General features: G+C 41.2%; 1 protein-coding gene and 1 long non-coding RNA gene across 3 annotated transcripts; one reads left to right on the top strand and one right to left on the bottom strand.

Moving 5' to 3' along the window:
* Window positions 1–1,645: 1,645 nt before the first annotated feature.
* On the bottom strand, window positions 1,646–26,759 carry LOC133094327 (uncharacterized). 2 transcript variants are annotated; one of them, XR_009701452.1, is made up of 3 exons: window positions 26,353–26,759; window positions 9,071–9,125; window positions 1,646–1,778 (listed from the first exon to the last, which is right to left on the bottom strand). It is a non-coding gene; the product is annotated as an uncharacterized LOC133094327 (long non-coding RNA). The 2 variants fall into 2 exon arrangements; XR_009701451.1 differs by lacking the exon at window positions 26,353–26,759 and adding an exon at window positions 11,077–11,192.
* ID4 (inhibitor of DNA binding 4) lies at window positions 25,042–27,853 on the top strand. The gene is made up of 3 exons (XM_061194856.1): window positions 25,042–25,991; window positions 26,382–26,440; window positions 27,013–27,853. Exons 1-2 carry the CDS (start codon window positions 25,551–25,553, stop codon window positions 26,424–26,426), a joined length of 486 nt encoding a protein of 161 aa, XP_061050839.1. The 5' UTR covers window positions 25,042–25,550; the 3' UTR covers window positions 26,427–26,440; window positions 27,013–27,853.

Below are 27,853 nucleotides of genomic sequence, written 5' to 3' on the forward strand. Positions count from 1 at the left end.
GTTCAAGTGACTATTTATAAGTTAGGCAACAGAGACCCAAATAGGCTAAATCGAGTTCTTTTCCCAGAAAATTAGCACCCAGCAGCAACAGAGATTTTGCTTACCACCACTGATAACCCTCAGAACTAAAGATATTTCTGTCCACATAATACAGCTGAGGTAAATCACACAACTTCATTTTTATAATATATTCCACAATGAGTTTGCATCCATAAACATTTCTCTTTTTTACTTGCTAACTCACAAATTTTGATTATCTAATCATGACCAAGCAATTCTAATCTATATCAATTGCTTAAAGACCTACAGGTTCTTCTTTGAGTCTCATTTCCTTGTTTCCTCAATTGGACTAATTAAATGATCGTGCATGGAATTTTGCAAAAATTAATTTGGGTAATAATGAATATTCAGTTTGGGGGGAAAGATCAACTTTCTCATGCATTCTATCCGCGACTGGCAAATATTCATTCTGTCTCTCACTCATCAAATATTTGAGCAGACACCCTGTGCAAGGCACTGTCCTAAATGCTAAAGATGCCAAGATGAATAAGACAGAGGCCCTGACCTAGAAAACTCACTGTAGTAGGGAGATAGACACGACAAACAATCCATACAACACTCAGTGATAAATACTATAATTAAATTATGAGCAAAGAGCTATAGGAGTGAGTGACTATGTATGTCCTGAGGAGTAGGGAAAAAAGGCTTCTCAGAGGAAGTAGCATTTCAACCTATTCCTATATGGATGATTTAGATGTTGGTCAAGCAAAGAAGAGAGAGGAGGGCTTTGTAGTTTCTTGCATAAACCACACTACCCCAAAAGTTCCCTCTGCTTTCCCTGCTTCAAATTCTTTCCTCCGGCAATCCATTCTCTACACTGACCTTTCCAAAGCAAAATTTGATCGTTGGTTCCCCATCCTCCGCATGATTAATTCAGACCCCTCAGTTGGCATCCAAGGTCTTTGTCATCCCAAGCCCCCACCCACACATCCAGTTCTGGTCCCTGCCGTGTCTCCCAGGCAAGGCATGAACACTCAAAAGGCCATGCTACCTCGTGCTTCCATGTCTTTTGCATGACTTTCCTCTTCTCCATGCATGTCTTCTATGCTTCTTTCCCCAGCACTCTAGGAATACCTCTATTAGCATTTATCCACTGTACGATAAAGCCTGGCTATCCTGTCTGGGTTCATCCAAAAGACTAATGGGTCCACAGAGCTCAGCCCAGTGCTTAGCACAAAGTAGTTCTCAATACCTGTTTTGGGTGAATGAACAAACTAAAGAAACATTGTGATGCTTACTGTAGCTACAGGTCAAGGGATAAGGCATAAACTGGAAGGAGATGAGATACATAAGATAGTAACTACATATGAAGATAACTGTATCTCAGAATATTATATACACATCTTCATCTAGATGATACTGCTAAATCTCTGAGATACTGCCCTTTGCTTAAGTCCAGGAGTATATCACAGTTAACAGGGTTTTCAATGTTTTGACTTAAAAGAGCCCTTGCTAAATTCTGACAATAAAGGGGAATACCAGATGACCTGAGATTTCCATCAGATATATAAATTGCCTGAAGTAAAACATAATGATGGCTACATCTTTGAAGTTAAGGTTTTTCCAAGGCTTACATCTGTGCTATTTCTATTTACTCTTCCTGATTCCAAACCTAAGTCTCTATCCATTAGATCTGAGGTCTTTATAGCTCTAACTCTGGTCCTAATTTTCCTCAAAGGTTGGAGTTCTAGATGCAGTTTGGTATCCTGGATTGGATTCTGGAAAAGAAAAAGAACGTTAGTGGAAAAATGGGTTAAATTCAAGTCAAGTCTGTAATTTAGTTAATAGTAATATAACAAGGTTAAGTTCTTAATCATCACAAATGTACCATAGTTATGAAAGATGTTAACATCTGGGGAAACTGAGTAAAAGGTACATGGGAACTCTCCGTTCTATTTTTGCAACTTTTCTGTACATCTAAAATTATTCCAAATGAAAGTTTATTTTTTAAAAAAGTTGGAGTGGTAAGAATTATGTTCATATATATCACCTACAGAGAAATCAGATTCACTTAAAGATTGCCTCATGATGTAATACTACAACCTGATATGACTCAGGCACCCCAAAATGCAGGATATTTATGGCTTCCTTTATAAATATATTTCTGTGCTGCTTTTTGCCTTCCAGACCAATTGGATTTTATATTTGTATTCTAGGGGAAAGGCATATGTATCTTGTTTTTTATGCTTATTGTCTTCACCCAGAACTGATATTCCCAGGATCCCTCATTAAGCTAGAAAAGTCACTGGGAAGTAATCCATAATCCTTTAATAATAACACTAAACAAAGAACAGCAAAAAAAAATTTTTACAGTAGAAATTCTTTGGTGGTGTATTTCTTTTTCTTTTTATTCGTTGTTCCAATAATTCATGTCTGTTGTAGAACATTTAGGAAGTAAAGACAGAAAATTATTTTGTTTTTATTGGTATAAAGTAATACTTTATTGTGATAAATAAGGGGAAAAGGAAACATTCAATGTACTGCCATTACATGGCATTTAAGGTGACTGTGGAAACAGAATAAAATGCTAAATTATGTGATGATAAGCAGATGCTTCTAGGTAATGTCAAGTAAACAGTGCACAACTTAACATAGCAGGCAGCATGTTTCACTGGGTTACTCCCATGGTGCGTACCTATACAAATACAATCTGAATAACTGAAAACCAAAACCTTTAAACATCCATTGACTCGAAATACCAGATAATTAGGAAAACTAGCGAATCTACGCTGCAGAGAATGTAAGTTTAATGGTGATGTTATTGAGTCACTCTTCTCCAAGACCACAGGCCAGGAAAGGGGCCTCTTCTCCCCAAAGCCACTAAGAAGAGCATTCTCTCTGAGCATGTGAGGAAATATTATCCTCATAAATGTGATCATGAAAGCCACAGGCAAAAAGGATCAAATAGAGGAGGGGCTAGTGGGAATGATGTAATCATGAAAAGTTGTATTTGATTCCTACAAAGCAACTGGACAAGTGAGGAGATTAGACTCATAACCAGAGTTTCTGGGTAGCTGTCAGAGCTGTTTCCTGCCCACAGTTGAGGAAGTGAAAAAATACAGGTGCCCTCACAGACCACCTGGAAAACACCTGATCTGGGGTAGTCAGAGCTGAAAGGAGGGTAGCAAATAAGAGGTGTTCTAAATGACAGATCTTAGTGTCAAAGGTGCTGGCTGAAGGGACTGCTCAGAAAGCTACAGGCAAAGCACTGTGAGAAACTGAGCCTAGAATGTGTCCCTTAATCAACAGACATTATGTTAGAGCTCATTCATTCATTTCATGTATCTTATTTACAAGGAAATCCAGGAATACATTCATATGATGAGTACAAAAAAAGAAGGAAAAAAATTTTTTTCACTTAGAGATTTTTGAAAAACTCCTTTTACAGTGCATTCTTCCCACTGGAAAGTAGGCTCTTTGGATAGTTTGCATCACTGAAAACACAGAAAAATAAAATTTCTTCTTGGAAGAAATTACTACATGGTGCCCTAGCAGACTGAATTTGGAAACAGGTGATTATATATATATATATATATATATATATATTTTTTTTTTTTTTTTTTTAAACCCAGATTGATATGTTCCTATCCGTATTTTAAATACATCTAATTAAAAAGTCTTCCTTCTTTCCTATGCTTGTTGTGCCAAGGTACAAAGAATTAGCTGGAAGATGAGGCCGATAAAGTAGTTTCCATTGCTATTGGATTTTTCCCTTGCAGGCAAGGTTTCTTCCAGCCTGTACCATATTAAGAGCATTGGACCTGTCTAAGGCACTCCCTGCTCTTTGAAACTATTTCTTCCCTTCACATCCCCTTTTCACTGGTCTCTCTTCTCACATTCTTTTCTGCTTCTTCCTCATCTCCCCAACCTCTGAACATTGAAGTGATACAGAACTTGATCCTTGGACCCCCTTCTCTAGCTATCCTTTCTCCCTAGAATGCATTATCCAGTCTTGTGGTTTTACATACCATCCATATGGAGACGATCACTCCCAAATTTATAGTTCGAGCGCAAACATCTCCCCCGAACTCTAGATTCAGATATCCAATTTGGGTCCAATTTGGATCCTTAGTAGGCATTTCAATTTAATATGGGCAGAACTAAACTGTCATTCCCCCAGCCCGACCATCAATAAATGCCAACTCTGTCCTTTCAGTTGTTTAAGACCAAAAACTACAGAAAATTTTGACTCCTCTTTCCCCTAACAACCCACAGGCCATAGTTCCAAAATATATCCAATTACTTCTCACCACGTCTGCTGAGTCAGCCCTGTCAAAGCCTGGATTATTACAGTAACCTCCTGCCTACCTCTGTCCTTGTGTATAGAATGGTGTCAACACAGCAGCCAGTGGCTCTCCCCCTACGTCTCTCAATATTCCATTGACCCTTGCTTAAAATAGCTTGAGGGCATTGCTATTATTCTTGGAGAAGGTAAATCATGGAGGCTTACAACATAACTCTTTTTGAAAACAAGACCCCAAATGAACTAATTAATTAAATATAAGCATAGACTATTGGAGTTGGGCAGAACCCTGTAGATCAAGCAGTTCTAGCCTCTTATTGCATTGACAGATGGGGAAGCTAAAGGGGAGAAGATTACATGAGCCTCACCCAGTCAGTGGTAGAGTTAGGACTGCAGCCAGATTAGGCTGCAAGTCTGATCACTTCTCCACGGCTAGTTTTTATTTTTTGTTGTAAATATTTAATGTCTACAACTTGATGAGTTTGGTGATAAGTATATGTCCATGAAACTGTCACTACAATCTATGCCATAAACATATTCATCACCTTCAAAAGTTTCCTCCTGCTTTCTTTCTTTACTATTATTATTATTGTTGTTATTGTTGTTATTCTTGTGTGTGATACGAACACTTAAGATCTACCCTCTTAGCAAATTTTTTTAAAATTTTATTTATTTATGTATTTATTTACTTATTTTTGGCTGTGTTGGGTCTTCGTTGCTGCGCGCGGGCTTTCTCCAGTTTCAGTGAGCGGGGGCTACTCTTTGTTGCAGTGCGTGGGCTTCTCACTGCGGTGGCCTCTCTTGTTGTGGAGCATGGGCTCTAGGCACGCGGGCTCAGCAGTTGTGGCTCGTGGGCTCAGTAGTTGTGGTGAACAGGCCCAGCTATTCCGAGGCATGTGGGATCTTCCCGGACCAGGGCTCGAACCCATGTCCCCTGCATTGGCAGGCAGATTCCCAACCACTGTGCCACTGGGGAAGCCCTCTCTTAGCAAATTTTTAAGTATGTAATACAGTATTGTTAACTACAGGCAACACGCTGTCCTCTATCTGTAAATCTCTAGAATTTATTCACCTTGCATAACTGAAACTGTACCTTTCGATTTATCTTCAGATAACATTAATTACAGAAGTTACATAGTTCAGCTTCATAAAAAGATACATTATATGTAACTTCAGTCTTAAAATAAAGTACTACAGGGGCTTCCCTGGTGGCGCAGTGGTTGAGAATCTGCCTGCCAATGCAGGGCACACGGGTTCGAGCCCTGGTCTGGGAAGATCCCACATGCTGCGGAGCAACTAGGCCTGTGAGCCACAACTACTGAGCCTGCGTGTCTGGAGCCTGTGCTCCGCAACAAGAGAGGCCGCGATAGTGAGAGGCCCGCGCACCGCGATGAAGAGTGGCCCCCGCTTGCCACAACTAGAGAAAGCCCTCGCACAGAAACGAAGACCCAACACAGCCAAAAATAAATATAAAAATAAATTTTAAAAAATAAAAATAAAAAAAATAAAGTACTACAGTTAATACTATGTTTTTCATGACTTACAATTCTGTTGAATTTTGAGATCTTTTAGGGAGTGAGCTCACTGTTCTCACTGAACTCTGAGAAGAGTTTTCATTGTCAGAAAAAGGGCTCCACCCTCCCCTTTGCTGGCTATGATAAACAGCCCTGCCAAAGCTGCGCGGGTGGTTACACTGTATTGGGAGTTCTCCTCCAAAGTGAAACTTGGCTGGGGAAACTCCACTCCTCCTTTCACTCCTAAGAGTCTATATTTGGAAAACCAGTTTACCCTGCTCTGGTTCTTTCTGTATTTATTTTTTGACAATTTATTCCCTTAACCATCCCTGGCTTAATTCTAAGCTTAAAAATATAGCATGCACATGAATGATTAGTGATTAGACTTCTGAAAGTGAGTATATATGTATATTTATAGATATTTATATAGTTAGAGATTATTAATCTCTTTGCCTCTGATTGACTTTTTGCTTTTTTAACTTTCTTAATTTACATTTACTCTGTTGATTGCAACTGCTAAATAATTTCACTCAGTCCTGCATTTTGAGGTGCTACCTCTCAGGATCGTGAGAATTAAATGACATACCTATAAGTGAAGCCATTTCATAGTGCCTAGAATATAGTCACAATTCAATAAATGGTAGGTATTATATGCTATCACATCATCATCACCAACACACTTTATTCCCTCCACAGTTCATTTCCATTCATAGTGTGTCAACTCCTGTGATGTCTGCACAAATAGCACTCAAACAATTATGTCTTGAATTATCTACCTTTACCTATAGACTTGATGAAATTTCATATATACAGTGTTGGCTTTTTTAAATTTATTATTATACTTACTATTGAGGACACCAGTATTTTTCAAAATGTGGTCCTTAAATCACTGCATTCGAATCACCTGAAGCAGAAAAACTAGGGGTGGTTCCCAGATATCTGTATTTTAGGCAAGTACACAGAAGATTGTTTTGCACACCAACATTTGGGAACCTGTGTTAGTCTACTTTCAATCCCTACCATTTTATCAATGCCCTCACTCTGCCAGTGATTTTTAAGATGGTAAAAGAGATTTATCTTACGACATCCTTAAAGTAACCCATATTTGCAGAGTATAATTCTCTAGAACCTATTGATCAGAATAAATATACATACAATAACTATTATACTACTACTATTATTATTATTACAAAAGTTTAAATCTCCAGGGGAAATACAGAAGGACCAAGTACAAAGTGATAGATAATGAATGAATGATAATACAATAGATTCAAGCCTCCTCACGTTTAGGTACCTTAGGTATTTGAAGAGATAAGAGAGTGAATGCATGCACTTCCCTAAATTGTGAACTCCAAGTAATATAGTTATAGGGGAACTGGCTATTTATTTCCCTGCTTTAATTAGAAGACTGAGTTTGACAATGCACTGTTGTATATGTTGCAAATCCTTTTGAGAATTACATAGACTCTACTTCCTAGAAAAAAGTCAATAAAAATGTGGAAGATAACCAGAATTCATCTTTGTGATAGGACAGACGAGTTTTCTTGGATGACTTACGGAAATCAGAATTGATAATACAAAGCCATACTGTGTATTTCAAAAACATAGCCACTACATGAATATAAATATCTTCCAAGTTGTAGATGAGACTATTGTGCTAGATGGTAATGTACAAGGCATATGCACAAAGCAAACGGCATGCTTTAAAACAAGTGCTGAATCTCTTGCAAGATGAAATATTAGTATTATTGATATAGGCCAAGTACCTTTATCACCAAGGTGCCTGTTTATCTCTTTGTTGCCTGTAGTAAAGTGGTATTAGGCATTTAGAAGTGAAGACCAGTGAAGCATTTTACTAAAACTATAATTGCAAAGCTAATTGGAGATTGCAAATTAAGTGGGAATAGCGTGCACAGTGATGTAAGAATGCCATGGAATCATAGAAATTTACATTTGGAAGGGACCTAGATAATTTCCAGTCCAACCTCCCACCCAGATCATTATATTCTGCTTTAAGTACGTGAATACAGGGGAAATTCTATGTGTTTATCTAGTAAATATTTATATCACGTTCCAGAGACTCTCGTTAAAATAGATAATTGGTTCAAAATACCTTCTCTCATATTTTTTGCCTCCTTGTATTTACTTTCCTAGATGTCAGACCTGGATTCCTGCCCCCAACCTTTGTATTTTCTTTTCTGTGTTGTCACTGAAACATTGGTTCAGAGATATTTATTTGTTCTGTTAGTACCCACAGACTTCCCAATCACTAATCCAAATTCTTCTGCTGGCTACAAAATAGCCTTTATTCAGCGTGTATTCCAACCATGATAGAATTATAAGAATGAAATAGCCTAGAGAGGAAGCCATACTGTTCTAGACATGTGATTTTTACTCATGACAAGGGAATAATAACTAACAGGGAGATCTTCAGCCAATTTCCCTCCTCTGCCATGTACCATCCCACTAGCAAGGTGACGGACTATTGAGAAATGGTCTTTGGAGCTGGCTACCACACTGCAGGCTGCACCTGTCTACTCACCCTGAAAATCTGGAATTGTCTAGATATTTAGTAACGAGAACAGAGATAGAACTGTGACTACTACTTCTTCCCATTTTTGGAAACAATTCTAAACCTTATCAAGGCATAAGACAGATGACGCTTTTTTTAGGTTATCCAAGACCGAAGGAAGGAAGAAGCCCCTTATAACACCTGCCATAAATATCTTAGAACCACCATTTCAATAAGATGCTAACCACTCTTCTTCATTTCAGCAGGGCAGATATAAAGGTGCCCCAGGAGCCTGATGGCTCAGCAAACATGTTACGGCAGGATGATGGAAGAGTGCTCCACTATTGTTCTTTCCTGTCCCTTCAGAAATTAAATAATGGATTTCTGACCTCCTGGGTTGCAAAAGCGTTGTCTCATCAGCAACAAGTTAAAACACTTATCATATTCCAATTGAGAAAATGAAGAATCATTTTTATACTAAGGACGTTTGTATTCCAAGATGGATTTTGCCAAAATAAAAAAGTTATAATGTATAATGTTATACATTATTATAACAACCGTTTCTAAACTCTTACTGTTGCATGGGACCTTATACCTACTTAAGTTACATAGTTCTGTGTTTGGTTGTTCAATAAAATGAATGAGCACCTGAATGTCCAAAAAAAACCCTTCCTTTTAAAAATGCCTTTTCTATTTACTTATTCCAGATTTACATTTTTATCAATAGAATGGGTGGTTTACCTTTTGCCATTGGAGTACATTATGGTGGTCACTACGGAAGGCTGGTAGTGTAGACCTAGGGGAATAAAAAGGTTTGGGTCAATGTGGGTGAATATAGTGATTAGTTGCTGTGCAGAGGGGACATTAACTTCATTGTCAAAGTTGTTTGTAATTGTATTTAAATTCTGGCTGTAGGATATAATTGAGCAAGAAAATAAAGAGTTCAAAGAAAGGAATGGGAGGTTTTTCTACCCCTATGACCTCTCTTTCCCACCACTTCCCTCACTTGAGACATCTCCAGCAAATTCGTAAGTTTTAGCAGCCTGCCTAAAGCTTTTTGCTAAGTAGACAAGAACCTTCCTGGGATGTCAGCCGACCTGGTGGATCTACCACTACTCTGCTCCAACCCTTCCTCTCTCTCATTTCAACAGGCTAGCCACACTCTGAATACGTGCAATATCTGAAGGTCACCTCTGACCAGCCCTTCACTAGGATGTCATCCTGGAAGATTTTGCCAATGCCCCTGAGCAGCCCTGTGAGCACTTACTATATGAATAACTCTTTACTACCTACAAAAAGTAGCAAAAGAGAAGGAAGAACTGGCCTTTCCTCTAAGATGCTTTTGACAGTTGAAAATCTAAAACACACAATCCTGGGAATTCTCTGGCAGTCCAGTGGTTAGGACTTGGGGCTTTCACTGCCAGGGCCCCGGGTTCGGTCCCTGGTTGGGGAACTAAGATCCCACAAGCCATGCGGCATGGCAAAAAATAAAATAAATAAAAAAATAAAATAAAACACACAATCCTGACATAGCTTAAGGAGAATTGCATAGTAGCATGCCAACAAAGGCAAACTGTCGTGTACTATTGATGTGATAAGAGGACATAGCAAAAAATTGGAAATAATAAAATATCTATAATAGTTTGTTAAATAAGTCATGGCATGTCCATATAATAGAACACTATGCAACCATAAAAATTATGACAAAGACAAGTAACTATTGACATGGAAATATATCCATGCCATATGAAGTGAAAAATTAGATTTCCAAGAAGTATGCATTGCACACTAAAATCTCTGTTCAAGAAATAATATTTATATTCATGGGAAATATGCACAATAAAATATAAACAGTGGTTATTTCTAGGTGTGGGTTTGTGCATGACCTTTATTTTTCATCTTTATGTTTTTCTTTATGTTTGGAATTTTTTTGCAATTTGTATATACATTTATTATAAAATGGAAAATGAATAAAGTTACTCTAAAAAAATTATAGTGAGGGAATGAATGACAGATGGCTTCCCAGATGAAGAAATCATGTTGCACTAAGACCTACAGTGGTTTTTGAAAGAGTTGGTGGCTGTGGATTGGAAGAAAGAAGAGTGGAAAATTGTTTAGATGGGAAGACCATCATGAGATGAGGAAGAAAAGTACTAGCTGACTGTAAGGAAATGAAAGTTGAGTGTTTGGACTGAAGCAGAGAGAACAAGGGACACCCTTGGAGCTTCACTCCTCCAAGCTTCTGCACTTGCTCTTCCCACCTGAAAAGCCTTCTTCCGCTGACGAAGTCATTTTTCAAGCTTGAGTAACTTGAGTAACTCTTGATCCAGCTTGAGTAACTCTTCCTCTTTGAAGTTTCCTTTTTGACTCAGGCTTTGGTTTTTGCTCCCACTGTGCCCCATCCATGCCTGTACTATTGCACAGAATGCACTGTATTGCACTGATTAATTTTTAATTTGTTTAAACCATTTCCATTAAATAGCAAGCTCCATGAGGTACGTAAGGGGCTTATTTTTCTTGAACACAGCCTTGTCATACAATAGCTGTACAAGACATATGTGTGCAGGATTGACTTGAATTGAACTGAATTGAATTGAAACAGTTTTGGAGAAGGATGAGTTAACAGAGAGCCTTAAAAGTAAGGCTGAAGAGTTGGGTGTGACATAATTCTAATATAGAGGTTTTAAGCCTATATCTCTTTGGTACATGAGGATGCTTCTAGCAGATGGATAAAAAGAAAGCATTACCGTTCTTCCAACCATGTTCACCAGAAGTTAGAGTTGGCAGTTCTGGGAAGTTTGTTGATGGACAATGGCCATTTAATAATCCACCAAAGGGCAAAATCATTTTATGTAGTACAGGTTGTAGATTCCTGATAAAGACAGAACAATGGGTGGATGACCAATGTTAAAGTATTTTCAACAAGTTTCTTTGATCTCATATAACTCCAGTCTTATGCCCAGAGCCTCAATGACAATATATGTAGCACTTTTACAATGTTGTCACAGTAATTGTCTTATTTTTCCTGATATGTGTCTTACTCATTTTTTAGATCATAATGCAAAGAGAATTATACCTTAATGTTGACCTAATGAACAAGATGTTTTTAAAATGGTAGATATGGTTCAATCAGACCAAGTATTATCTAGTGCTTTATCTAATTTTTAGATTACTTGGTCAAACATTTGTCTTAAGAAAAAATATTTCAGATTCTTTATCCTCCACTATGCCACCCTTGATATCTGATCATCCTGGCCTGCCTTGAACAAGAATCCAGGAAGCCAGAGAGCAGCGAGAGTCTGGTGCCTTGCTGTGATATAGAAACTGTCTGGGTCCTGGAACCAAGATGGCAGAGTAGAAGGACGTCCTCTCACTCCCTCTTGCGAGAACACCAGAATCACAACTAGCTGCTGGACAATCATCGACAGGAAGACACTGGAACTCACCAAAAAAGACACCCCACATTCAAAGACAAAGGAGAAGCCACAATGAGATGGTAGGAGGGGCGCAATCACAGTAAAATCAAATCCCATAACTGCTGGGTGGGTGACTCACAGACTGGAGAACACTTATACCACAGAAGTCCACTCACTGGAGTGAAGGTTCTGAGCCCCACGTCAGGTTCCCAACCTGGGGGTCCGGCAACGGGAGGAGGAATTCCTAGAGAATCAGACTTTGAAGGCTAGTGGGATTTGATTGCAGGACTTCGACAGGACTGGGGGAAACAGAGACTCCACTCTTGGAGGGCACACACAAAGTAGTGTGAGCATCGGGACCCAGGGGAAGGAGCAGTGACCCCAAGGGAGACTGAACCAGACCTACCTGCTAGTGTTGGAGGGTCTCCTGCAGAGGCGGGCGGTGGCTGTGGCTCACCATAGGGACAAGGACACTGGCAGCAGAAGTTCTGGGAAGTACTCCTCTGGCCCTCCCAGAGTCTGCCATTAGCCCCACCAAAGAGCCCAGGCAGGCTCCAGTATTGGGTTGCCTCAGGCCAAACAACCAACAGGGAGGGAACCCAGCCCCCCCCATCAACAGTCAAGTGGATTAAAGTTTTACTGAGTTCTGCCCACCAGAGCAACAGTCAGCTCTACCCACCACCAGTCCCTCCCATCAGGAAACTTGCATAAGCCTCTTAGATAGCCTCATCCACCAGAGGGCAGACAGCAGAAGCAAGAAGAACTACAATCCTGCAGCCTGTGGAACAAAAACCACATTCACAGAAAGACAGACAAGATGAAAAGACAGAGGGCTATATACCAGATGAAGGAACACAATAAAACCCCAGAAAAACAACTAAATGAAGTGGAGATAGGCAACCTTCCAGAAAAAGAATTCAGAATAATGATAGTGAAGATGATCCACGACCTCAGAAAAAGAATGGAGGCAAAGATCGAGAAAATGCAAGAAATGTTTAACAAGGACCTAGAAGAATTAAAGAACACACAAACAGAGATGAACAATACAATAACTGAAATGAAAACTACACTAGAAGGAATCAATAGCAGAATAACTGAGGCAGAAGAACAGATAAGTGACCTGGAAGATAGAATGGTGGAATTCACTGCTGAGGAACAGAACAAAGAAAAAAGAATGAAAAGAAATGAAGACAGCCTAAGAGACCTCTGGGACAACATTAAATGCAACAACATTTGCATTATAGGGGTCCCAGAAGGAGAAGAGAGAGAGAAAGGACCCAAGAAAATATTTGAAGACATTATAGTCGAAAACTTCCCTCACATGGGAAAGGAAATAGCCACCCAAGTCCAGGAAGCGCAGAGAGTCCCATACAGGATAAACCCAAGGAGAAGCACGCCGAGACACATAGTAATCAAATTGGCAAAAATTAAAGACAAAGAAAAATTATTGAAAGCAGCAAGGGAAAAATGACAAATAACATACAAGGGAACTCCCATAAGGTTAACAGCTGATTTCTCAGCAGAAACTCTACAAGCCAGAAGGGAGTGGCATGATATACTTAAAGTGATGAAAGGGAAGAACCTACAACCAAGATTACTCTATCCGGCAAGAATCTCATTCAGATTCAATGGAGAAATCAAAAGCTTTACAGACAAGCAAAAGCTAAGAGAATTCAGCACCACCAAACCAGCTCTACAACAAATGCTAAAGGAACTTCTCCAAGTGGGAAACACAAGAGAAGAAAAGGACCTACAAAAACAAACCCAAAACAATTAAGAAAATGGTCAGGGCTTCCCTGGTGGCGCAGTGGTTGAGAATCCGCCTGCCAATGCAGGGGACACGGGTTCGAGCCCTGGTCTGGGAAGATCCCACATGCCACGGAGCAACTAGGCCCGTGAGCCACAATTACTGAGCCTGCGCGTCTGGAGCCTGTGCTCTGCAACAAGAGAGGCCGCGATAGTGAGAGGCCCGCGCACCGCGATGAAGAGTGGCCCCCACTCGCCGCAACTAGAGAAAGCCCTCACACAGAAACGAAGACCCAACACAGCCAAAAATAAATAAATAAATAATAAAAATAAAGGAATTCCTTTAAAAAAAAAAAAAAGAAAATGGTCATAGGAACATACATATCGATAATTACCTTAAACGTGAATGGATTAAATGCTCCAACCAAAAGACACAGGCTTGTTGAATGGATACAAAAACAAGACCCATATATATGCTGTCTACAAGAGACGCACTTCAGACCTAGGGACACATTCAGACTGAAAGTGAGGGGATGGAAAAAGATATTCCATGCAAAAGGAAATCAAAAGAAGCTGGAATAGCAATACTCATATCAGAGAAAATAGACTTTAAAATAAAGAAAGTTACAAGAGACAAGGAAGGACACTACATAATGATCAAGGGATCAATCCAAGAAGATATAACAATTATAAATATATATGCACCCAACATAGGAGCACCTCAATACATAAGGCAACTGCTAACAGCTATAAAAGAGGAAATCGACAGTAACACAATCATAGTGGGGGACTTTAACACCTCACTTACACCAATGGACAGGTCATTCAAAATGAAAATAAATAAGGAAACAGAAGCTTTAAATGACACAACAGACCAGATAGATTTAATTGATAGTTATAGGACATTCCATCCAAAAACAGCAGATTACACTTTCTTCTCAAGTGCACATGGAACATTCTCCAGGATAGATCACATCTTGGGTCACAAATCAAGCCACAGTAAATTTAAGAAAATTGAAATCATATCAAGCATCTTTTTCTGACCACAATGCTATGAGGTTAGAAATGAATTACAGGGAAAAAAATGTAAAAAACACAAACACATGGAAGCTAAACAATACGTTACTAAATAACCAAGAGATCACTGAAGAAATCAAAGAGGAAATCAAAAACTACCTAGAGACAAATGACAATGAAAACATGATGATCCAAAACCTATGGGATGCAGCAAAAGCGGTTCTAAGAGGAAAGTTTATAGCTATACAAGCCTACCTCAAGAAACAAGAAAAATCTCAAATAAACAATCTAACCTTACACCTAAAGGAACTAGAGAAAGAAGAACAAACAAAACCCAAAGTTAGCAGAAGGAAAGAAATCATAAAGATCAGAGTAGAAATAAATGAAATAGAAACAAAGAAAACAATAGCAAAGATCAATAAAACTAAAAGCTGGTTCTTTGAGAAGATAAACAAAATTGATAAACCATTAGCCAGACTCATCAAGAAAAAGAGGGAGAGGACTCATATCAATAAAATCAGAAATGAAAAAGGAGAAGTTACAACAGACACCGCAGAAATACAAAGCATCCTAAGAGACTACTACAAGCAACTATGCCAATAAAATGGACAACCTGGAAGAAATGGACAAATTCTTAGAAAGGTATAACCTTCCAAGACTGAACCAGGAAGAAATAGAAAATATGAACAGACCAATCACAAGTAATGAAATTGAAACTGTGATTAAAAATCTTCCAACAAACAAAAGTCCAGGACCAGATGGCTTCCCAGGTGAATTCTATCAAACATTTAGAGAAGAGCTAACACCCATCCTTCTCAAACTCTTCCAAAAAATTGCAGAGGAAGGAACACTCCCAAACTCATTCTATGAGGCCGCCATCACCCTGATACCAAAACCAGACAAAGATTTCACAGAAAAAGCAAACTACAGGCCAATATCACTGATGAACATAGATGCAAAAATCCTCAACAAAATACTAGCAAACAGAATCCAACAACACATTAAAAGGATCATACAGCATGATCAAGTGGGATTTATACCAGGGATGCAATGATTCTTCAATATATGCAAATCAATCAATGTGATACACCATATTAACAAATTGAAGGAGAAAAACCATATGATCATCTCAATAGATGCAGAAAAAGCTTTTGACAAAATTCAACACCCATTTATGATAAAAACTCTCCAGAAAGTGGGCATAGAGGGAACCTACCTCAACATAATAAAGGCCATATATGACAAACCCACAGCAAACATCATTCTCAATGGTGAAAAACTGAAAGCATTTCCTCTAAGATCGGGAACAAGACAAGGATGTCCACTCTCACCACTATTAATCAACATAGTTTTGGAAGTCCCAGCCATGGCAATCAGAGAAGAAAAAGAAATAAAAGGAATACAAATTGGAAAAGAAGAAGTAAAACTGTCACTGTTTGCAGATGACATGATACTATACATAGAGAATCCTAAAGATGCCACCAGAAAACTACTAGAGCTAATCAATGAATTTGGTAAAGTTGCAGGATACAAAATTAATGCACAGAAATCTCTTGCATTCCTATACACTAATGATGAAAAATCTGAAAGAGAAATTAAGAGAACACTCCCATTTACCACTGCAACAAAAACAATAAAATACCTAGGAATAAACCTACCCAGGGAGACAAAAGACCTGTATGCAGAAAACTATAAGATACTGATGAAAGAAATTAAAGATGATACCAACAGATGGAGAGATATACCATGTTCTTGTATTGGAAGAATCAATATTGTGAAAATGACTATACCACCCAAAGCAATCTACAGATTCAATGCAATCCCTATCAAATTACCAATGGCATTTTTTACAGAACTAGAACAAAAAATCTTAAAATTTGTATGGAGACACAAAAGAACCCGAATAGCCAAAGCAGTCTTGAGGGAAAGAAACGGAGCTGGAGGAATCAGACTCCCTGACTTCAGACTATACTACAAAGCTACAGTAATCAAGATAATATTTTACTGGCACAAAAACAGAAACAGATCAATGAAACAAGATAGAAAGCCCAGGGACAAACCCACGCACCTATGGTCAACTAATCTATGACAAAGGAGGCAAGGATATACAATGGAGAAAAGACAGTCTCTTCAATAAGTGGTGCTGGGAAAACTGGACAGCTATACGTAAAAGAATGAAATTAGAACACCCCCTAACACCATACACAGAAATAAACTCAAAATGGATTCGAGACCTAAATGTAAGACTGGACACTATAAAACCCTTAGAGGAAAACATAGGAAGAACACTCTTTGACATAAATCACAGCAAGATCTTTTTTGATCCACCTTCTAGAGTAATGGAAATAAAAATAAAAATAAACAAATAGGACCTAATGAAACTTCAAAGCTTTTGCACAGCAAAGGAAACCACAAACAAGACGAAAAGACAACCCTCAGAATGGAAGAAAATACTTGCAAACGTATCAACGGACAAAGTATTTATCTCCAAAATATATAAACAGCTTATGCAGCTCAATATTATAAAAACAAACAATCCAGTCCAAAAATGGGCAGAAGACCTAAATAGACATTTCTCCCAAGATGACATACAGATAGCCAAGAAGCACATGAAAAGCTGCTCAACATGACTAATTATTAGAGAAATGCAAATCAAAACTACAATGAGGTATCACCTCACACCAGTTAGAATGGGCATCATCAGAAAATCTACAAACAACAAATGCTAGAGACGGTGTGGAGAAAAGGGAACCCTCTTGCACTGTTGGTGGGAATGTAAATTGATACAGCCAATATGGAGAACAGTATGGAGGTTCCTTAAAAAACTAAAAATAGAATTACCATATGACCCAGCAATCCCACTACTGGGCATATACCCAGAGAAAACTGTAATTCAAAAAGACACATGCACCCCAATGTTCATTGCAGCACTATTTACAATAGCCAGGACATGGAAGCAACCTAAATGCCCATTGACAGACGAATGGATGAAGAAGATGTGGTACATATATACAGTGGAATATTACTCAGCCATAAAAAGGAACCAAATTGGGTCATTTGTAGAGACGTGGATGGATCTAGAGACTGTCATACAGAGTGAAGTAAGTCAGAAAGAGAAAAACAAATATCATATATTAACGCATATATGTGGAACCTAGAAAAATGGTACAGATGAACCGGTTTGCAGGGCAGAAATTGAGACACAGATGTAGAGAACAAACATATGGACACCAAGGGGGGAAAGCGGCGGGGGGGTGGGGGTGGTGGTGTGATGAATTGGGAGATTGGGATTGACACATATACACTGATGTGTATAAAATTGATGACTAATATGAACCTGCTGTATAAAAAAATAAAATTAAATTAAAAAATTAAAAAAGAAAAAATATTTCATTTAAGATTATAATATCATTTAATTTTATTCAAGAGAAAATAGTTCTACCTGTAATCCCTCCCAAAGGGATGGTTTGTTCAAACTGAACTATTTTTATATACAATTACCAACGTTGATAAAGTTCAAAGTTAACTCAGTCTCTTTCCTTTAATTCTGCGTCTTTAATTCCTTTGGTGCTTTGTTGCACTAGGAGAAAAATGTACTCGTTTAATTATTCTACATACAAGTGAGTTTTCATGCTGTTCATCTACTTTCCACACACTCATTTTCCACCGCAGGTACACAGTTCGCTGACACTGTGAGCCATCCAATAACCAATGACAGCTGCGTGAGTTCTACAAAAATGTCTCCAAAATTCCTCTTCAGGGTAAAAACAATGCAACTGTTTCTTTTTATAAATTTATTTTTTTATATTTATTTTTGGCTGCGTTGGGTCTTCATTGCTGCACGCGGGCTTTCTCTAGTTGCGGCAAGCAGGGGCTACTCTTAGTTGCAGCGCGCCGGCTTCTCATTGCAGTGGCTTCTCCTGTTGCAGAGCACGGGCTCTAGGCTTCAGTAGTTGTGGCACATGGGCTCAGTAGTGGTGGCTTGCAGGCTCTAGAGCTCAGGCTCAGTAGTTGTGGCACATGGGCTTAGTTACTCCGCGGCATGTGGGATCTTCCCAGACCAGGGCTCGAACCCGTGTCCCTTGCATTGGCAGGTGGATTCTTAACCACTGCGCCACCATGGAAGCCCCAATGCAACTGTTCCTTGAACATTGTATCTGTTCTTAGGAACCATGACCTAGATATCAACAAAATGGGAAGGTTTTTTCTCAGCGAAGGCAGATTTGCTGTGATGGATTCCTATTCAACATTCAGTTTCAAGATGTGAAGCAAATTACTATTTATTTGGTATCTTTCCTCTAAGCAGTTAAAACACATTTAATTGTGCTCTTTCTATATTCTGAGATTATTTTGTGTTCACTTTAAAAGAAAGGGAAATATAACTAAACCCCTCCATTAGTGAAGTCTAGCAATGATTTGTGCTATGAGCAGAACATTTCTTGGCAAAGCCTCACATTATTACCTGCTCCAAGAAAGAATGAAGCAGAGGAATATATATCAATATTTATTGGCACGAATTTTTAAGTAATAAATAAATAAGCAAACAAACAAATAAATTTTGTTTTGAATTTCTCTGCTAAAGGATAATGATAAGCTAAAGCAGGAACATGGTCTCTTTGGCATCTTCATAACCATTTTACCTATTACAAGCCCCTTTCAATAATGGCACAGACATTAATGGACATTGAGTATCTATTATGCACAAGTATACTGCCCCCTATTGTTTACTTACTGCCTTTCCTCTGGGGCTTTCAAAGCAGCTAATCCTCACTCCATCCCTGTAAATCCCTTCTCTTGCCAGATGGAGAAGCTGAGGCTACAGATTGAGCCATAGGATTTTAAAGGCAAAAATATGGTGCCTATTGGGAATTTTTGCTCCCTGCTCTGGAAATGAATGCATTTAATCCTGTTAGACTGTTTATTTTCTTGGGAAGGAAATGGTGAAGAGGAAAAAATCCTAGGCCATCCTGAAAACAGAATGACGAGGCTGCTTATCTTCTCCACTCAGTGTGCATTTGTCCCAAGGCAGCTGCTAATTTGGGGTAATTGAGACAGAAGAGGTCACAACCGGGGTGAAGCATGGAGATGAGAGTCCAGAACATAGCTTTAGTTTTTGCAAAAGGGAAAAGTATTTCAAATAATCAGGCTGAGTCCTCCTCAGAGCCTCAAATCCCTGTCACATCAGAACAATACCAAACAGGGAGGAGTGGAGGTGGTTTTATTAGAATCTACTTCTGGCAAGTGATTGAATATGTTAATGCATAACCATGACAGCTGATACACTGAAGCAGTATATGTCTAATGCCTGCTTTGGAGGGTGTCTCACCAGAATTCAGTTAATCCTATGATGCCTGCTTGAGAGCAATTTGATACAGAGTTTAAAAGAAAGAGAGAGAGAGAGACTATAAAATGCCCAGTTATGGAAGATAGAAAACAAACCCTGGTGGATTCATGGAAGGAACTCTTCTGAGATCCTCATGTTAATTTTTAAAATTAATACTTTTAAATACTTCTATGGAGATATAATTGGCACACAATAGATATAGATATAGATATGATGTACAACTTGATAAGTTTCAACATATTATATATCGGTGAAACCATTACCACAATCAAGATAATAAACACATCCATCATTCTCATGTCCCTTCGTGGCCCCTGGATATACGATTTTATCTCTCTTGAATAAATGCTTAGCAGTGGAATGGATGGGTCATATGATATGTGTACATTTAACTTTTTAAGAAACTGCTAAACTGTTTTCCAAAGTGATTTTTCTCCTTTTACATTCCCACCAGCAGTGTAGAGAGTTCCAGTTGTTCCACATCTTCACCCGCATTTAGTATGGTCAGCCTTTTTAATTTTAGCAGTTCTGACAAGTGTGTAGTGGTATCTCATTGTAGTTTTGAAGCACAACCCAAATGATCAGTGACGCTGAGCATCTTTTCATGTGCTCATTCGTCATTTATATATCTTACTTACTGGATTGTCTGAGCGAGTCTTGTGTCCACTTTTTAATTGCGTTGTTTTCTTATTATTGAGTTTTGAGAGTTCTTTATATATTCTGGGTATATGTTCTTTATATATTTTGGGTACAAGTCCTTTTTTGAAGAAATTCACAAACTGATTCTAACATTCATATGGAAATGCAACATCTCCAGATTAGCCAAACAACTTTGAGAAAGAACAAAGCTGGAAGATCAGCCAATCAGCACTACCTGACTTCAAGACATTATAAAGCTATGTAATCAAGACAGTGTGGTCAGAGTGTAAAAATAGACAAATAGACCAACAGAACAGAATTCAGAGGCCAGAAATAGACCCATACATATACACAACCAGCTTTTGACAAAGGTGCAAAGGCAATCCAATGGAACAATTGGATATGCATATGCAAAAATATTAACTTCAATCCATATCTTGAACCACATACCAAAGTAACCTCCAAATAGATCATAGACCTAAACATAAACATAAAACCAACACTGGCTACATATCATGTGGGCCCAATGCAAAATGAAAATGCGGGTCCCCTTGTTCAGAAATTACTGAGAATTTCAAAATGCTAATAGCAGAGCATTAAACCAAGCATGGGACCCTTCTATGCGCAGGACCCTGTGTGACTGAATAAGTTGCAGGACTGTGAAACCAACCCTACCTAAAAATTATAAAACTTCTAGAAGAAAACATAGGAGAAAACCTTTGTTACCTTAGGTTATGCAAAGATTTCTTAGATACAATACCAAAAGCATGATCCCTAAAAGAACAAATTGATTAACTGAACATCATCAAAATTAAAAACTTCTGCTCTCAAAAGACTGAGTGAATGAAAAGACAAGCCACAAACTGGGAGGAACTATTTACCAAAAATAATAATAAATGTTAACATTTTTTGCACACATTATATGCCAGACACTGTTCTAAAAACTTTATGTAAGTTTGCATATTTATTATAAATACCTTATGAAGTAGATAGTTTTATCTTCATTTCATATATAAAGGCACAAGAATTTAAGAATCCAGCTTAATGATATAAAACTAGTAAATCAAGGAGCCAAAACTGGAGCCCAGGCTGATTTTGAGCCCATGTTCTTGATGTCTCTTAAGGTAAAAACAAATGACACCTCTGTCTTCTCATTTTCTGTCCTTAATCTGTCTGAGGAGAGCTTTTAAAAAAATCACCTACATCTTATTTCAACAGACTACCTTTCAAAACTCCTGAAGCTGGCATTTTTGATGGCCACAACTGCCCAGCTATGTTCAGTATATAAAGTCCTATTCCTATAAGCCTTTTCCAAGACCGGGCAAACCAAGAGGTTATCAGCGTTTCCGGGACCGGTATCAGCAGTCCAAGGGTAGCACGAGTAAGTCTGTAATGCTTAGTACCAGATAAAGCAGCCTTGAGTTTGAATTGCCTCATTGCCCAATTTACTCTTTTGGAGCAAGGGACATTCCTGCAGCAGAGTACATAGTGGTTTCTCATGCCCGGAAAGAATGCATGTGCCTTGTTCAGTGACCACTTACATCCAGAGAGGAACCAAGGCATGGGAACGCTCGTGTTTATCTGTGTGCCTGAGCCCACCCACTGTTTCACTGCAGGCCATGGAGAAAGAAGTATCAAGTCCTAAAAAGGCATTTGGGCTGAATAGCACAATATGCTTGGATACCCTTGCTTCATGTAAACACAGGGCGATTGTGAATTCTAAGAGCCTGGGTGTTGCAGTTCAGCGAGGGTCTGATTAGCATCTAGAAAGCATCCCCAGAAAGGGCTGCAGACCCCTTTGTCTGGAGGAGGGGTGTACACATGACTCTGGTCACCAGGACTCCCTAGCAATTCTCCTATGAATATTTCACCCCCGTTTCCCATTGAGGTATATTTTGGGAGTCTCTAGCACTTTCATGGCAAAGGGCTTTTGGCTAGCCTGCCTTACTTTTACAAGCGCGAGGGAAGCAGTTTGAAGTAGAAGGAAGAGTCGTGGGAAACTGAATTTCTTTTTCTACACGGCAGAAATAATGTCGCTTGTAAGGTTTTTCCAAAAGCTGGCAAGTGCTGAGTAACCTCTTGTTTTGAACTATCAGTGCCTGGAGTCTTTCGTGACTTCAGCTTTGACGTCATATAAGTGACTGTGTCTAAAAATCAAAAACATAACGCTGTGTAGCTCCTAGGACTCTCGTTTCCTGGGCCAAAAACACAGGATGTATACCTTCTTTCCACTGTATCGCGTTTTATGTAGAACTTTGATTTTTTTTTTAAATATCTTCCTGCCTTCCCACCTTCACAAAGAGGGATACAATAACTGATTCTACCTCCTCTGCTGGCAGGATTTGGAGATCACATTTTTCCTGGATGTTCTTGATCATGTGGCCAGAGTACATTCCTTTAACTTACCCCCCAGAGTCCCACAGTCAGAAAGACTGAGTCACACACAGAGCAACCCCAAAAAAACTTGAAACTTTGGTATCTGGCACTGGCCACACCCAGGGCATGGCTCTCTGAGGTGTCACCAAGTCCAGAAAGATGGATACGACTGTCCCTTTGTGTCACCTATTTCAAACTTAAATTTTAATTTTAAGCAACCTAGGACATGTAAAGTTCTGAAGTGTGAGTGTGCCCTGGGCATATTAGCATACTTACATTTTGCCAAACAGAGAATAATCTTAGGTTTTAAATTTTGGAGCAGTTTTTAAACTCTAGGAAGGAGGGGAAAAAAATCAATGGAACAAAACATCTGTACATATATCCTTTTATTATTATCACCTATGCTGATGTGATTGGCTCCAGGGGAACAGCTTACACCCAGCAGGGCTCCCTTGCCCAGCTTTCTATCTAAATTGACAATATTCACTCTGTGTGTATTTATATCAATTTAAGCCTATATAAAACTATGCCTGTATTTAGAAGAGAGCCTTCTTTTGCGTTTTCTAATTCTGCGTTTTTTGATAAGTGTGTATGTAGACCGTCTAGGTATGCTCATGAGTAAATGAGACTGTCACTCGCTTTCAAACAATTATCAGAGGCCTTAACGCATAAGGATTAGGAGAGAGGAGGGTTGTTGCATCTACCTGTGAAACCAGCATTAAAAGGTCACTCCTCACTTCATCAGGAAAAAGGAATGTGCTCTGGGGAAATAGCAATGCAATAGTCATAAAGTACCCACGTGGTTAAACAAAATTCCTGCCTGATTCAGGTATTTCAGTTCTGGGAAGGAAGGGAGGGTTTCCTTACAGAGGGTAGACAAGAAAAAATGAGGTCCATATCTCTTTCTTTCAATTATCTATAAAAATGAAGGCATCAATCCATATCATGTACATAAATTAAGAAAATTCTTGAGTTAATTCATCTCCTAGCTTGTCTAAAGGTGGTAGGTTTGCAGGGTAAAGGCACACAAAATTCATGTCCCCACTGACAGAGTTTTTATGCTCATTTCTTATCTGAAGGGCTCAAGTTTTTCTTGCATAGTACACACAAGGCCCTATCAAAGTTCATTGTGCAATTTTGTTTTGAGCCATTGAAGGACAGCTTTCCCATTAGAAATCTAACACAGAAATGTCTTTAATTAGCAGACTTTTCTGCAGGGTGGGGCCCAAGCAGGACTCCAGGGACTGGAAGTGTGAATTTTAATGCTTCGTTGCAAAAGGAGGAGATTCTGGACATTCTCAGTATCTTATTTAAAGCGAGGTACGTGAAGCAGGGCATTAATGGCCTACATTAAGTTACAGGTATGAATTTTACATAAAAGATTAATATTATATGTCATGGTGAAATTTTAAATACTCCGTGCCCATGCATTTTTAATATTTACGTGCTCTAATTTAATGCTGAAGGCAATTGCATTTCTTGAGCCCACTTTTGCATCCAGATGCGTAAAAGAAAAACCCTACGACGTTTTGGTTTTACTTATACGTCCCTTCACCAAAAATCTGTATTTGGCCTTCTTTTTCTCTTTTTTTTTCCCCCCTAAGCTTTAACGTTTTAAAAACAGGAACAGAAAGCCTCCGCATTCCATTCCATCATTATGGTTTCGGCAATTGTGAAAAGGCGAATAAAGAAATGGAGGGGGAAAACAGAGAGAAGAACGAACGTGCCTTCTTGAACAGCGTCCTTCTTAAGGCGCTGGAATCCCAGGGATGGAGTGACGGGTGGCGGAGGGTCCCTGGGTGCCGCGCTGTTCGGAGTGACAGGAGAGCCTCGAGCAGGACCCAGCGCTCCCTCAGCCGCCTAAGCCGGGGGGAGAGTGAATTCCAGCCGCACATTCCCGCAGTTCTTCGCAGGAACTTCTCCCTCTCTTTTCCCCTCCCTAAGGCACACACCAGCCTGGCCCGACTCCCACCCAGCTCTCTTTTCTCAGAGCCCCCACCCACGGCGTTGACGGAATGGAGTGCCCTTCCCATTGGCCCGAGCGCCATTCCCTGAGGTGGCACCGTCCGCATGATTGGCTGGCCACTCCCGAACCCCGCCCACCCCTCCACTCCGGTTGCCCAGCTCCCGCCCCCCAGCATCTCCCGGAGCCCCAGCCCTCGTCGCCTCCCTCCGCGCACCCGCTCGCGAGCCCAGCCTGGCTCTGCTCCCTCGCCCGGCGACACGGCCAACGCGCTGGCCCCGCCCCCGGGGCGCGCGGCCTATAAATACAGCTGCGCGGCAGGCCGTGCGAGAGCGTAGCGGAGGCGCGGTTGTGAGTCGGTTCCCGGAGCGGGGAAACCTTGGGGTCGAAGGAGCGCAGCGGCGGGGGTCGGGTTTGGGGTCCGAAGGGAGTGACTAGGGAACCCGGTGGGCTGCTTTCTTTCCGGTGCTTTTGATTTTTCTTGCCTTTTGGTCTCGGCCGAGTGTCGCCCATTGAGCAGAGATCCCCTCGCAAAACCCGGAGCGACCCTCCCGTCAATTGTTGGGCGCGGAATCGCCGGGAGCTTCGCGGTGCCCCGAGCGCTGACCGAGCGCGCGGGACGCGAAGGCAAGGGGAGCGGAGCCGGTCGCGGGCGGGGGCCTGGAGCTTGCCTGCCTCCCTCGCTCGCCCCACCGGGTCCGCTCGCGTAGGGCGCGCGCGATGAAGGCGGTGAGCCCGGTGCGCCCCTCGGGCCGTAAGGCGCCGTCGGGCTGCGGCGGCGGGGAGCTGGCGCTGCGCTGCCTGGCCGAGCACGGCCACAGCCTGGGCGGCTCGGCGGCCGCGGCGGCCGCGGCGGCGGCAGCGCGCTGCAAGGCGGCCGAGGCGGCGGCCGACGAGCCGGCGCTTTGCCTGCAGTGCGATATGAACGACTGCTACAGCCGCCTGCGGAGGCTGGTGCCCACCATCCCACCCAACAAGAAAGTGAGCAAAGTGGAGATCCTGCAGCACGTTATCGACTACATTCTGGACCTGCAGCTGGCGCTGGAGACGCACCCGGCTCTGCTGAGGCAGCCGGCGCCGCCGGCGCCGCCGCACCACCCGGCCGGGACCTGTCCGGCCGCGCCGCCGCGGACCCCGCTCACGGCGCTCAACACCGACCCGGTGAGAGACCGGCTGCCGGCCCGGGGCGGACCCCGTGGGAGTCCAGGAGGGCGGTGGTGGGGTGGTGGGACGCGGGCGCTCCCTTTTTCTCGGGGCAGGGGCGAGAGTGACAATTGCACCCTCCTGCTCCTCCCGCGCCGGGGGCCGCCAGCGGCGGGCTGGGTGCAGCGAGCGCAGGCCGGGTGAACGCGCGGGGCGGGACTAGGGCTGTGCGCACCGTGGGCTGTCAGGTCCAGCCTGTGCCCGGGGAAAGGGGCGTCCCCAGGGCTGTAGGCTGGGGTGGGGGCGTCGGCGGGCCAGCCTGGGTTCCGAGAACGAATCGAGGAAGACCGTGGCGAGTGCGTTGTTCGCGCCTGCTCACCTTTCCCTTGGTGTTCGTTGCTGTTCCAGGCCGGCGCGGTGAACAAGCAGGGCGACAGCATTCTGTGCCGCTGAGCTTAGCTATCCAGGTGAGCGCGCGTTTTCCTTCTCGTGTGGCCGGTCGCCAGAGACACCAGTCCCCGGCGCCTTCCGGTGCCAACCACAGCGGCGTTCTTTGCCTCCAGCATTTCTGACGGCAAATTCCCAAGGAGGTGGACACCCCTTCTCTCTCCCTGCCACCCAGTTAGCAAGTGAAGCCGTACTTAGCTTCAGCAATTGGGGATTCACTCTAAGTGGAGACGGATCAACTCACGCTCCCGCCACCCCCCGTGCCGCCCCCAGCGACCGGCGGGCTCTAACTGTCCTTTCCCCGCCGAGGGAGGGTACCCTCGTGGGCGTGGTGCCCAATGGCCCCGCCGCGCACTCTGACACCCACGAAAGAGGACGCAGGCAGGGCCCGAGAGTGGATCCCCTCTACGGGCTACCCGGGGGCCCGCAGCTGCCTGCTCGGCGCCTGGCCGGGCGGCGAACTGCGAGTGTAGTCTGACCCGGTGGTTTGTTTTGGGTTGTTGATCAAGCATGTCTTGAGTTTGGTCGGTGGCGCCAGTTAGTCTGCAGCGGGAAGGTTCACACACCCCCTCTATTCATTCCTCTTCCACAGGTGTGCGGCCGCCTGAGCCCGAGCCAGGAGCGCAAGAAAGGGAGGGGGAAGAGTAGAAGTTAGAGAAAAAGCCACCGGAGGAAAGGAAAAAAACATCAGCAAATCCTAGAAACGTTTCACTCGTCATTCCAAGAGAGAGAGGGAAGAAAAATAAAACTTTCATCCTTTTTTTTTTTTGCACGTTCATAAACATTCTACATACGTATTCTCTTCTGTTTCGTTTATAACCGCTGTAAATTGTACATTTTTGTGTTTTTTGGAGGTGCAGTTAAACTTTTTAAGCTTAAGTGTGACAGGACTGATAAAAGATAAAGAGCAAATCCGACTTTTAGAAACCTACTTTGTGACCAAGGAGCTCAATTTTTGTTTTGAAGCTTTACTAATATACCAGAGCATTGTAGATATTTTTTTTTACATCTATTGTTTAAAATAGATGATTATAAGGGGGCAGGGAACTTTCTATTCCCTGCAGGAATGTTACATATTGTATAGTTAACTGAGTGACATTTCATACCATGTATATATAGAGATGTTCTATAAGTGTGAGAAAGTATATGCTTTAATAGACTACTGTAATTATAAGATATTTTTAATTAAATATTTTTTTGTAAATATTATGTGTGTGTTTTTTTTAATCTATGGGAATATTTCTTTAGGAAAATTATTTTCCAGCTCAGTTGAAGAGCTCTTGGTATCTTGAATGTCTTTTCTGTTTGGCCTGGCTTTTAATTTGTTTTTGTTTTGCCCAGTGTCCTGTAGACTCGGAAGTAACAGTTATAGCTAGTGGTCCTGCATGACTGCATGAGATGTTTAATCACAAAATAAACTTGTTCTGAGTCCA

The sequence above is a fragment of the Eubalaena glacialis genome, chromosome 7 (genome assembly GCF_028564815.1).
Source record: "Eubalaena glacialis isolate mEubGla1 chromosome 7, mEubGla1.1.hap2.+ XY, whole genome shotgun sequence".
NCBI classification, from domain to species: domain Eukaryota; kingdom Metazoa; phylum Chordata; class Mammalia; order Artiodactyla; family Balaenidae; genus Eubalaena; species Eubalaena glacialis.